This window comes from Ictidomys tridecemlineatus, chromosome X, assembly GCF_052094955.1.
Source record: "Ictidomys tridecemlineatus isolate mIctTri1 chromosome X, mIctTri1.hap1, whole genome shotgun sequence".
NCBI classification, from domain to species: domain Eukaryota; kingdom Metazoa; phylum Chordata; class Mammalia; order Rodentia; family Sciuridae; genus Ictidomys; species Ictidomys tridecemlineatus.
This window is the reverse complement of record NC_135493.1, coordinates 41,068,020-41,082,195: the sequence shown is the minus strand read 5'-3', so window position 1 is coordinate 41,082,195 and position 14,176 is coordinate 41,068,020. Positions and strand designations below refer to the sequence as shown.

Here is a 14,176-nt window from a genome sequence, read left to right as displayed (position 1 = left end):
AGACATGCATTTGGGATATTGTGGGAGAGCCAGCTTATGAAAATAGTATGAATGATTAAGGTAAAGGAATATAAAGGGGAGGTAAACTGAATGAGGACAGAGCAGTCCTAGGAAATCTCCTGATCTCTATATCAGACTATTAATTCAAGACATTAGTATACAAAAACCTGATTACTCATATGCCTGTGTTTTGGAAGGATATCAGAAGAAGAATTCATATTAAATTGTCTCTATCCTCACCAGTCTGACCTACCCTGATCGAGTGGGTGAAAGGTGAATCTAACATGCGACTAGCAGGTCTCTCTGGGAAATAGGGTCAAGAGGGAAATCATGCAGAATGGCAAGGTTGGGTGGGGAAGATATATGGGTGCTATGGTGGCTGTCAGGAGAGGAGTGTCCCTGAAAGGACGGCCAACCTTATTGCACCCTTCAGCGTCCGGAGCTGGGCAACCATGTCCGAGAGACAGTGCTCCTGAAAATTCAAAACAGCAGAGTCTTTATAAAGCCAGCCAGCCTGAAAGCAGGGATTGGGGAGAGGCACAAAGAACCACCCTTTCTTCCCAAGAGGAAGGAGGAAGGAATCATCCCTGAATCCTGGAAGAAAGGAGACAGGAAAACCAGACACTCAACAGGAGCAGCCTGTAAGAAGATGGGACACAACCCTGAATATTCTATGACGCCAAAAGTGACAGTATTGTCCACAATCAGTACTGAACCCAAATCTGGGAAATAAATTATTTGACTCTTCTATTTTAGGTGGTCTGAGCATCAGTAACAGCAGATCAGCACAAAACCCAAAGTTCCAATAAAAAGAAAAGACCACAAGAAGTAATGGTTATTTTATGTAGATTTCAAGATTGCTGCTTTCTTCAACCTATATCTTCTGTTGGGGAAAATTGTGTGTGAGAAAAGGAATAGAGTGGACTATTTCTCACCTGGAGGTTCTCATTTTCCATAGATATCTTCTTCTTCTCAACAGATTGATCTCTAGAAGATAAAAGTGCTATTTAGTTCACTCATGAAATGTCTCAAGTATAAATGGATTACCAATTACAGATTTAGGTTATAATGTTCATTTGAAGTTAGAAATAGTGTGTCATTGAGTAACTAAAGGTGCCTTCCTGAACTATACTACTGAAGGAAGTTTTCAAATGCTCTCTCTCTCTGAGAGATGGGCTGGAGGAGAGGGAGGGAGGGAGGGAGGGAGGGAGGGGGGAGAGAGGGGGAGAGAGAAAGAGAGAGAGAGAGAGAGAGAGAGAGAGAGAGAGAGAAATGGGGTGGGGAGAGACAGACAGACTCTAAAGATAATCAAAGTTGAGACATTCAGGAGATGGTAAGAAGGAATAAAGAACTGGCAGAACAGAGAGCTAAGGAGGAAAACCTTAAGAACACCAAAAATTATCCTTCTTCTCAAAACTCTGGGTTAATACAAAGGGCCAGGATCCTCTACTTTATGATGCAGAACATCACCTCATGCATACTCAACTGTTTCTTAGTTTTGCTCAAATATAAGTCTTCATCAATGAGTTCTTGTTCCTCTGGAACAGAGCATCTCCTGCAAAACAGAGAGTAAATCATCTTTTGGAAGCAAAATGTATTCTTCACTTTTACCATGTACTTTCCTTAGCACTATTACTGGGCAGTTTGACAATCCTCTAATATTATAGAGTTCAGATCTCACAGTAAAAACAAACAAACAAAAAAATTTCACTAATACGTAAAGCATGAGGAAGAATATTTTATGAGTAAAAACTGAAAGAGTGCTGAAAAGTTATTCAATGGTCAAAAACTATCCTAAAAACAAATAAAACCTAATAATTAGAAACTGTTATATCCATTTTATAAGAGAGTGAAGTACCCTGGAAGCCTATCTCCTGGACTAAGTGTCAACAGATAAAAAATAAAGTATTAAAAACGAAGCTTCTAAGAACTCAGTCCCAAATTCTAATCACATGATCTCATTATTCACCATGAAAAGGTACTTAGGCACATCTGAAGACCATTAGATTTCATTTAATTAATTTTCTCCATTTTAGACATTTTCCCCTAAAAAGCAGACTCTGTTGTAGAATATTTTTTTTCTATTAGCATTTATCCTGCAAAAAAGAATCTTAAGAAAGTCACAACTGGATTGAAGCAAACTGACTTATTACAGACATATGCGATTACTGAATCAAATAAAAAGTTGTTAAATTAAAGTTAACACAAATGGATATGCCAGGCAATATTTAGAGGTTGAATGCTGAAAGGAACACATGGTATATTAGGAAGACAAATATTTAAACAAATAGCACTGAATGTACAATAGGTACTGTTTACATTGATTCTCGATAAGAAACATAAAAATCAATTTAACCTGGAATGTAAAGACTTTATTCTTTAAGAATTTAAAATTAAGGGAAGGGGCATAGGGTCAGAAATGATGGTGGAATGTGATGATCATTATTATCCAAAGTACATGTATGAAGACACAAATTGTTGTGAATGTACTTTGTATACAACCAGAGATATGAAAAACTGTGCTCTATATGTTTAATAAGAATTGTAATGCATTCTGCTGTCATATATAATCTAAAAAATAAAAGTCAATACATGTAAAGTGAACAAAAAAGAATTTAAAATCTCTTGAGGAGCAAAAGCATATACATATAAAAAACACCCCACAACACAAAACAGTATTTGAACAAATGTCATGAATCAAAACATGCAGGAAGTCACTGTAAACTACTGTCAATGGGAAAAGTGTCCCACAAGATATGGATAAGATCTGGATAGGCAGATGGAATGCAGAGGATCACTGAAAGCAACAGAAAGATGATCATGGAGGAAAAAGTAAGCATGGCACATGCAGGGAATAGTGAAGTCACAAATCTGGCCAAAGTACAAGATTTGTGTTAAGATATAATGAAAAATAAGACTGGGTAAGTAAGGTGGGGCAAGTCAGCATAGGGATTTGAATGTTAGCTGAAGAGTGTATAATTGAGATGAAGTATTTAGAATATAAAGACACATTAAGAGTTGTCTCAGGTACAATACTGAGACCTGGAACCTTACCTGTATTTTGGATGGGAATTATAGTAACAAAACCATCTTGCAGGTAATGTACATGGATCCACCTTGCCAGGAAGTTTCCTCCATTTAAGACATTCATCACACTGTACCCATGTCTGGTCAGGAATCTTCCTGAATGAGGGAAAATAGAAGTGTGACTGTGTATATCCTAGCTCTGTGCTCTGCCTTACATTATAAAGGCACAAAAAGTGAAAATAATTAATTTTATATATGAGTTATGTTGGAAATGTTATAGATGTATGAAATGTGTTTATTTTGAATTTCATAGATAACACTGACATTATTTATGGAGGTCAATAGTATTTATCTTGGCAAATTTTATTCTAAGCTAATAACAGGATAATTTTAACTCAAAAAGTTTATTAGGAAAAGGCATCGTGTATATGTGTGTGTGTGTGTGTGTGTGTGTGTGTGTGTGTGTATCTGTGTTACATTATTACCAAGAAATAAAACCATTGAATCATTTTATTTACTTCTGTCCAACTACATAACAGATTTAAAGTACACTTAAGGGAATCACTGAAGCACAGTCATTAAACCATCTTGCTCATTTCCCTGCAGATATTCCCCATCCCTTTTTTGTTTTTTTTCAAAAAACCCTTTGTTTATAATGCTTCAATCCAAAATTTTTAGGTTGATATTCCCAAAATTATTCTTTAAAAATGCTTAAATATCCTGACCAGAAATGGTGGCTTTAGACCAACAACTGAATTAAATTAAGATGAAGTCTTCCAGAGTTCAACTCTTGAAATACACACCCATTCCCATCCACTCTTAGAAATAGAATCCAGTAACCAATGCCCCAAAGACAATTTGTTTCTCTGTGAAAAGAGACGGCCCATATATAATAGTACTCAGTACCTAGGGTGTGAAGAGTGGAATGGAGCTAAAAGAGGGAAGACTAGAGAAAAGACAGAAAGAGGGGAGAGGGGCACCTTGGGCCAATTTAACCACTAGGGTGAGTTTTGTGTATGTTATATTTATACTGCTATAATACTAAATATTTTATTAGAGTGGTGTGTTTCTTTTAAGCCTAAGTTTAGTATTTTTCTTTATTGCTTCAAACATGCTTCTTTTTTAGTTACATAAGTAATATAATAAACTCCTTAGGAAGAACTAGAAAATACAGAAAGATATAAAGAAGAAAATTAAAAGCACTCATAATTCTACCATTCAAATACAATGTCTCTTCTTTTTTAAAACTCGTTTTAACACAGTGTATACACATTTTTGGACCTAGAGCTTCCTATCTCTTAGCTGCAGGATGTTCCAGACTTATAACCTTTAAGCTCTAAGCTCAGGCCTGACCTCTATATATTTCTACACAGACACTGATTCATTTAAAGCCAGACCTTGCAAAAGGTTTCAGCAGTAGTGTTGAGGTGAGGGAGGAAAGAAAAAGGTCATATTAGCCTGTACACATATATACAGAATAGTCTGTTGTAGAAAGATGACAGTATAATTCTTTCAGGCACACTTAGAGGCAGTAACTCTCTGTTTTGGGTTATATGCAATCACGGTGGATCTTTCAATCCAGGCAGGTAGGAGAGGCTTTTAGCTCATGCTTGCATTAAACAGGAAGTTAAGGAAGTTGTAGTATATTCCCTCGCTTTGTAGTGGCTAAAAACTTAGGTTGAGAGTTTTAGTTGCCTATATTTGAATCTTTTTTTTTGCAATATTAATTTAGGATTTATTTTCCATTTCATTCTTTTTTTTATTTTTTTATTTTTTTTTTATTGGTTGTTCAAAACATTACAAAGCTATTGACATATCATGTTTCATACATTAGATTCAAGTTGGTTATGAACTCCCATTTTTACCCCAAATACAGATTGCAGAATCACATCTGTTACATATCCACATTTTTACATAATGCCCTATTAGTAACTGTTGTATTCTGCTCCCTTTCCTATCCTCTACTATCCCCCCTCCCCTCCCCTCCCATCTTGTCTCTCTACCCCATCTACTGTATTTCACTTCTCTCCTTGTTTATTTACCCATTCCCCTCGCAACCTCTTATGAGTGCTTTAGTATAACAATGAACGTCTCCCTCCATTTATATTTGAATCTTGGCTCTAACATTTTCTACTTGTCTTACCTTGGTCACTCTAACCTGGGTGTGGGGGGAGCTTCCACCGCACCCAAGGTAGAGGGGGACTCTCCGCTCTGGGGGGGAAGGTCCCTCTAACCTGGGTGTCAGGGGGAGCTCCCACCACACCCAGGGTAGAGGGGGACTCCCCATTCTTGGAGGAGAAGGTCCCTCTAACCTATAGGCTTTCAGTCTATCAGTCTCTACATCTATAAATAATGTCTATTTCAGAGTTACAGTGATTAAATTACTGCATGTAGAAACTTAGAAATGCTGGTAACAGTGGCCCAACCTATAATTCTAGTGACTTGGGAGGCTGAGACAAGAGCAGGAGGATCATAAGTTTGAAGCCAGCCTTACAACTTAGAGAGACCCTGTCACAAAATAAAAAATAAAAATGGCTGGAGGTGTAGCTCAATGGTAGATTGCCCCTGGGTTCAAAAGTCAGTTTAAAAAAACATTAGGGTCTGAGGTTGTGGCTCAGTGATAGAGCGCTTGCCTACCATGTATGAGGTATTAGGTTCGATTCTCAGCACCACATAAAAATAAATAAAAGTATTTTGACCATCTATAACTAAAAAAATACACAAAAAATTAGAACTATGTGAGGCTTATATGTAATCAATAAACAATTAGCATTATTACAATTCTGCTTCTAGCACATACACTCTCTAGCAGTATATGGATATCTGTGTTTCACTGCATTAATCATTGCTAATTTGAAAGGTAAAAAGGCATCTCATCTTAACATGCATTTCTTCGAAAAAATATAGAAGATGGACATGAACTGATATCTTTAGAATAAGGTGGAAACATACGTATAGCCATAGTTGCATATGAAACACATTTTTAAACATACATTTGTGTGGTAGCTTCCATTTAAAAAAAGGGAACATCCCCAAATGAAGTTTTAACATGTTAATTTTTGTCTTAATGGTAGTATAACTGTGTTATTATACAGCCTATCCTCTATATTATGCTCCTTTCCTGACTTTCAGAAGCATTTCAACCTCTTCATTGTGATTTCCTGACTTAGATCCAATAAACTCTCTCTTATTTCTATTCTACTTTTTCTCTAATACTGGGTTTCCAGTATTTCAATACTAGTTTAGTGTCAATAATATTGACTAGGAATAAAGAGAAAGCGAAGTGTGCTAAAATGAATGAATACCTACTCTATGCCAGGTACTGTGCTAAAAACATTATGCCACTTAATTCAATACATTCAGAGAAATGAAATAACCATCCCAAGCCCACCCAAATATTAAGAAACAAATCCAGACATTTAGCCCAAAAATGTCTAATTAAATGGCCATCATTTTCCTCTATATTACACTGCCTCTATGAAACAAGAAATACTAAACTCCTGACGTATTTATGATTGAAACCACCTAAATGTTAAACCAGACTAAAGAAGTTTAAAAAATGATACAATTAGTAACTGTGCTTTCTCAATTTGTGAATTAAACTTCCTAATGTGAAAAACATTTTACCCTTGTTCCTTCGATTTGATCTATGAACATTACCCATAATCCTTCCCATATTCTTTATTTTATTACTCATGTTACTGGCCTGGCTGTAGCGGAGATCTCAAAATTCTCTTGAGATATCTTTTCCTTCCAATAAGCATTAAGCTTCTGGGCAAGGGCATTTATTGTCAATCTGAAAGAAAATGCAAAAAGTATATAAAGGTTTAGCACTCGTTAAACAATCCATAATGATTAATCATGTTCAATAGTCACGTTGTGTAAAATAGACACAAGACCTAAAAAGTAGAGATCTATAAAATTTTCAGGGTTTGTAGAATCATGGAGAAGGCAAGTTGACCCTGGAGACTATGACAGAGGACCAAACTGCAAAGCTAGGACAGAGCCAAATACTGGTAATTTGATAGGAAGTTATTTAATTGTCAGATAATGACAAGTAATTGAGAATTAAGTTGAAAGTCAGAGGATCAAACACTATACCCTATCTCTTATGAATTAATCAAATATTAACTTAAAAATGTCTATATAGTTCCTCTGCATCAAAATGCTGATCATATTAGTAAAGCCCTAATAGATAAAAACCCCTTTGACATTCTACTATATAGCTGTTATTGGAGGCTGTGTGTGAGTTCTGGTTTGTGCTCTTTTTTCTTTTCTCTCTCTTCCCATGTAAACAAGGGTAGATTTAGGGTCACCAAAAATGTGATTTTTAGAAGTCAGAGACATGAACATTTGCTCTATATGTGTACTATGAATTGAAATGCATTCTGCTGTCTTATATAACAAATTAGAATAAATAAATACATTTAAAATAAAAAAGTCAGAGCATGCATTTTAATTGTAAAAACTTGTAGCTTCCTGGGCTTGGGTTGTGGCTCAGTAGTAAAGTGCTTGTCTCACATGTGTAAGATACTGAGTTTGATCCTCAGCACCACATAAAAATAAATAAAGGTATTGTGTCCATCTACAACAAAAAAATATATTTAAAAACTTGTAACTTCCTAATTAATAACTCCTACTTAATTATACAGCCCAAGAATACAACTCAATGCAGACCTATACAGAACACTACAGTCCAAGAATACAACCCAATACAGACCTATATACACCTAGAACACCATAAATTTAGAATTTTTAAGAATGTCTGGGCCCTGGCTGGGGTTGTAGCTCAGTAGTAGAGCACTTGCCTAGCACATGTGAGGCACTGGGTTCCATCCTTAGCACCACAAGAAAATAAATAAAATAAAATAAAGGTATTGTGTCCATATACAATGAAAAATATACTTTTAAAAAATGTCTGGGCCCTGTGGACCACTCCTCAAGGTTTCTGCAGACTTTTTCTCTTCTTAAGAAAAAAAATCAATCTTACGTCCAATTACTCATATTAAATTAGATTCTCACTATGGAGAAGAATAAAATAATCATGAGACCCCCTATAACTCTTATTCCCCTCTAACCTACTAGTGTTCCTACCTCCATATTTATATCTTTCCCTCAACACAGAACATAAAACTATACATTGTGTTCCCCTAAAAATCTACTAAAATCTGCTTTTAAAAGAAGTATAGCAGCATGTGATGGTGTGTGCATATAATTCCAATGACTTAGAAGGCTGAGGCAGGAGGATCACAAGTTTGAGGCAAGCCTGGGAAACTTACTGAGACCTGTCTTAATATCAGAAATAAAAAGGGCTGGGAATGAAGCTCAGTGGTAGTGTGTTTCTGAAAAGAAATATATCAGATGGGCTTCTGGGAAGATGGAAGAGTAGTATGCATGGAATCTATCTCATCTAGATAATAACCGCATTAGCTGAATTTGTCTGATGTAAGTATTTTTGAACTCAGGAATCTGTTGAAGGCTTGTAACTTCTAGAAGAGAGCTTGGATGGTAAATTGTAGTTAATTTTGGTTAATTTCATTTTTTAGGACAGTAGCAGCTACACATCCCCCACCTTCAACTCCATGGCTAACAATCCTGTATGTATTCTAAGAGCAATTTGTAGAACACAGCACAAGTAAAAGGATGATTTCCTCCAAATACTGGGGATCTCTGCTTCCATCTCTGATAGCTCTTTCTGAACACAGAAGTACAGACAAAAAAGACAGGTAGCCATTTCTGTTGTACCTTTTACTGGTATGAACCCTTTACCCTCTAGCTAAAGAGGGGACTTCCTTCATTTTTCTCTTTTTCTGTTTTGGGAGCCAGACATTAAAAGGTAAGATATTCAAAAGCAAATACATATATGAGGAAAATAAGAAAGTCACTGTGAATTCCCAGGAAAAGGCAGGATTAGAAAACAAGTAAGAAGACCTTAAGTTTATATTTCAGGCTGATCCTTAGAACAGAGACAACATACTACAATAAAAACAAAAACTACAGCAAATCCTGGGAAAGGGGGAGAATGCGATTTCCAGAGTTACTAGATTCAAATGTCCAGTTTTCAATAATAACAACAAAAATCACAAGGCATACAAAAAAAAAAAAAAAACCCAGGAAAACATGACCCATTCAAAGGAAAAATAAAACCAACAGAAACCATCCATGAAAAGATATGATAATGAATCTACCAAAAGCTTTAAAACAACTCTCATAAAGATATAAAGATGTCCAAAGAACCAACGGAAGATGAGGAGAAATTCATGAACAAAATGGAAATTGCAATAAAGAGACAGAAAACCTAAAAAGAATCCAAAAAGAAAAGCCTGGCATCGAAAAGTACAAAAATTGCAATCAATAATTCACTAGAGGGATTCAAAGGCAGGTTTGAGCAGACAGAAGAAGAATCTGTAAACTCCAAGATAAGATATTATCCAAGCCCAAGGATCAGAAAGAATAAAAAGTGAATAAAAGTGAGCACAACCTAAGGCACCAGTGGAACACTATTAGTAATCTAACATACACATTGTGGAGTTCAAGAAAGAGAGAAAGGGACAGAGAATATTTGAAGAAATAATGGCTGAAACTTCACAAATTTGAAGAAAGACATGACTATATGCATCTAAGAAACTCAACAAATTCCAAATAGAATGAACTCAGAGTGGCTCACACTAAGGCACAACTATAATCAAGCCACTGAAAGACAAAAACAAAGAGAACCTTGAAAGTAGCAAGAGAGTAGTAACTTGTCATATTCAAGAGATACTTGGAATATTTAACTCTACATTTTTTTCTACAGGATTTAAGATAATACATTTATAAGAAAAAATTTAAAAGATACCTTTAAAAGAAAAGAGTCTAAAAGACAGTATTATCATGACTTTGGTTTGTAAGTCCAAATTTTGTAATTAAATTGCATTATGTAATTTAAGAAACTAATACATTAAATCTATTTGCTTATGGTTTTGGACACATGATGAACAAAGATGTAATTTAGTGAGATCAATAACTGAAAGTGGAAGTAGCAGAGTTAAAGGAGAACTTTTATACATAATTGAAGTTAAATTGGCATAAATTCAAATTAATGTCATAACTTAAGGATGTTAAATGTAATCCCCATGATAACCACAAGGTAAACAGCTATGGAGCATACAGAAAAGTATCAGCTAAACAAAAAAGAAGACAGTAGGCTTGGGTTGTGGCTCAGTGGTAGAGCACTTGTTTCGCATGTGTAAGGCAGTGGGGTCAATCCTCAGCACCACATAAAGATAAATAAATAAAATAAAGATAATGTGTCCATCTACAACTTAAAATTTTTTAATAAGACAGTAATAGAGAAAATGAGGAACAAAAGCATATAAGGCATATTAAAAATAAATAGCAAAATGATAGAATTAACTCTCTTCTTACCAGTGATTACTTTGAAAGTAAGTAGATTAAATTCAGATTCATAAAGATATGATAGAACAAAAAGAATACAACAGATTTGGGTATCAAGAAATGGGCAATACTGTTGATAAATACCTAAAAATGTAGGACTAAGTTTCAGAATTGAGAATTGGCAGAGGTTAGAAGAATTTTAAGGAGCATGAGAGAAAAAATTAAATTTCCTTGAACAGATTATTAATAGAAATATAGATTTTAAACACTTCACTGGTGAGAGCTCAGAGGAAGTGGAGAAGCATGGTAGAGAAAATATAAAGTGCCTTAGAGAATACTTAAATCATTTTAAACAGACTGTTAATAGACAAGTGGATGTTAAAGGCATTACTAAAGAACACTCAGAAGGAAATGAGGAGCACCTTACTGGAAAACTTGAGGGTGGTGCTTGTTAAATAGTGGTAGAAAACTTAGCAGAACAGTGTCCCCCAGTTATGTGGAAAGCACAACTTGTAAATGATGGAATTGGACATTTAGTTGAGGAGATCTCCATGAAAAGTGCTAAAAGTATAGTTTGTGGCCTTTGGTTGCTCATGTAAAATGCAAGGACAAAGAGAAAAATTGAGGGAAGAACTGTTAAGTTAAAAGGAGCCATAATTTGATGATTTGGAAAACTCTCAGTCTATCCAAATTGCAGAAGACATTGAAACTTAGAGATTCCCCACCAGGAAAGTGTGCTTAGTGAGAAAAAAAAAAAAAAAACCTAAAGGTAGGGCTGGATAACTTTTTAATAATACTGCAATAGATCAAAAGGTCACAGTCTTAACAAAAGGCTCTTTAAAATGATTAGGTACATGACTCAGTTCTCTCCAGCAATCTCAGCTGAAGACAGAAAAGAAATAGGATTATCTAGGAAAGACCTGTCAAGGGTCTCTTGTTGAATAGAGTGAATATCCATGATATTCATGGGAGATTCACAAGGTTCTTTTTTTCCACAAGGTTCTTGAGAATGCCACAAGCACAAAAATTTTTAGCTTGGACTGAAAAGGATAGAGAGAGTGTAAAATGAATGTAGTCTGTTGTACCTTAAAACTTCAAATTTCTACCACCAGGAAACTAGCTGATGAAACTATTCAGCTGCAAACACATGCTACCCTTCATCAACAAGGAAAGACGATTTCAAGAGTGGAACCATAAAACCAGAGGCACCAAACTCAAAGACTAGAGGGTAGAGATGCAAGCCCTAGAAAACTATTCCCAGTCTTTTAAATTTAATAAAATTTGTTTAGCTGGATTTAAGATATTACCTGGTATTTGTGACTCTTTTTTTTCCTTCCATTTTCTCTCCCACATGGCCCAGATTTAAAACTAGTGTCCTGTGACTGCCCTACTATGGTATTTTAGGTGTAAAATGCAAGGTGAGGAGAGGGAGAGGGAGAGGAAAAAGGAGAGGGAGAGGAGAAAGGAATAAAGGAAGAAGGGAAGAAGAGAGGAAGAGACAAAGACATGTGATGATGGAGAGGAATTTTGTCCCAAGATGCATCATACTCAAGAGTTATCATCCATATGTGATTTAAACCATGAGATTTGAGACTCTTGAGCTGATTTTTTTGTGGGAGGTACTAGGACTTGAACCCAGGGGTGCTTAACCACTGATCCATATCCCAGCCTTTTCTATTTTTTATTTTGGGACAGGGTCTCACTAAGTTGCTTGGGTCTTGCCAAGTTGCTGAGGCTGGCTTTGAACATGTGACCTTCCTGCCTCATCCTTCCAAGCCTCTGGGATAACAGACATGTACCATGTGCCTGGCTGAACTGATGATATTTAACTGAGATTTTACTTTTGGGAATACCAGGAAGGAGTTGTAGCATGAGTGAAATGTGTTGGGATGAACACATTTTGCATGTGAGAAATAAGTGAATTTCAGAAGATCAAGGGACAGACTCCTGTAAATAAAATAATGGTTCTCCAAAGATGCCTATGTCCTAATTCCCACAACCTATGAATACACTAGATTACATAGCAAGAGGGAATTAAAATTGCAGATGAAATTAAGGTCATTCATCAACTGACCTCAAGACAGGATTATTAGTCTTTAAAAACAGAAGAATGAGGGAGATGAGTCAGAATCAGAGGAGTAGATGTGATGACAGAAACAAGGCCACTGGAATGATGCAAAGTGAGGAGGACTCAACCCATCACTGCTGACTCTGAAGTTGGAGGAAGACGGCCTTGGGCCAAGGAATGCTGGCAGTCTCTAGAAGTTGGAAAAGGCAAGGAAATGGATTTTCCCCTAGAGCCTCAAGAAAGGAATGCAGTCTGATTTTAAATCCTTGATTTTAATCTAACAAGATCTTGGTCAAATTTTTAACTTATAGAATTCTAAGATAGTTAAATTAGTATTGGAAGCCACCAAGTTTCTGGTAGCTTCTTACAACAATTAAAGACACTTTCTATTGTTTATAGACAGACATCAAGTACTGCTATTTCCCTTAAAATTTAAAATATTTCATGGCTCTCCTATGAGTTCATTATGTGTAATCTGGTACACATAGTTCAGGAATGGTGGTTCTAGTACAGGGGCCAGCAAACTGTAGCCCAGAAGGCAAATCCCACTCACTGCCTATTTTTGTGAACAAACTTGTACTGAACACAGCCAGGCTTGTTTCTTTGCTTAATGTCTATATATGCTTTCATACTATGGTAGAATTAAGTAGTTGTAAAAGAAGACAATATGGCCATCAAAGCCCCAAATAATTACTTTCTGGACGTTCTCAGAATATATTTGCCAATCCCTGTCTAGGACCTGACCCTACTCTATCCATCTAACTTGATTTCCCTTCACTCCACTTACAATCTTATATCCGCACTCTCTACACTTACCATTCTGAATTCCTGTCACTACTTTAGTTCATAATACAACTTCCTCTTGGAATTCTATTCCTTTTCCCACTAAATCTTGTATCCTTTAAGGCATATCTCAAACTTTCCCTATTTACTTATCAGGCATTTTTCCTATACCGTACTAATTAGATTTTGATTAATCAAATAGCCATGTTACCGCTGTCCAATTTATTTCATACATGTGACAATCTATTATTACAAATAGACTGTAAGGTTCTTTAAAAAAGCAACTATGTCTTGAATTTCTCTGGAAAATTCCACAAAACCTACCCACTATGTTTATGTACCAGTGGAGTGCTCAGTGCATTGATTGCATCTTTTAAAGTGAAGTTCACTCTAAAAATGTTTTAAGTTTGATCCCTGATAATTGCAGATGAAATCTGATATCCACAACTGTTAAGTGATATTACAGGTGATTTATTTGTAGACATTCCAGCAATGTGATTGCCGGTATCTCTTTTATCATTTACAGATTTGATATCTCTAATACACATAGGACAAGTTTATGCTAGCATATAACCTTCTCTAATCCCTTTCTCAAATTCCTGAATTTTTACCTAAATGCTACTCTACAGTGCATGCTCAGCCATGTGCAACACCATGGATTCAACTCTCAGGCTCAAAAAGGATGGGGCAATAATGCCAGAATTGGATAAAATTGTGTAAATTTACTATCATCAGAAGCCTGTATGCAGGATAATGTACTAGTTTTCTGCTTTTAATATAGAGTACATATTAAGCTACTTAAGCCAGAAATCCTATATGTTTAACTGAATTAATCTGCTGTTTACAGAATATCTCTATTTAGATCTTCTGTAATCATCTCAAACTCATCCTACCAAAATTAGACATCAAAAATGAAAAGTC

The 14,176-nt window shown here is 35.7% G+C and overlaps 1 protein-coding gene across 1 annotated transcript in view; it reads right to left on the bottom strand.

Annotated features, from left to right (window-relative positions):
* Morc4 (MORC family CW-type zinc finger 4) overlaps positions 1-14,176 on the bottom strand; it is a 51,803-nt gene that overhangs the window by 14,335 nt on the left and 23,292 nt on the right. Inside the window, exons 10-13 of the mRNA XM_078034437.1 lie at positions 6,730-6,823; positions 3,055-3,179; positions 1,487-1,555; positions 936-987 (exon numbers count right to left, since the gene is read on the bottom strand). Of these exons, the coding sequence (XP_077890563.1) occupies positions 936-987; positions 1,487-1,555; positions 3,055-3,179; positions 6,730-6,823 (340 nt within the window). The remainder of the gene's footprint in view (positions 1-935; positions 988-1,486; positions 1,556-3,054; positions 3,180-6,729; positions 6,824-14,176) is intronic.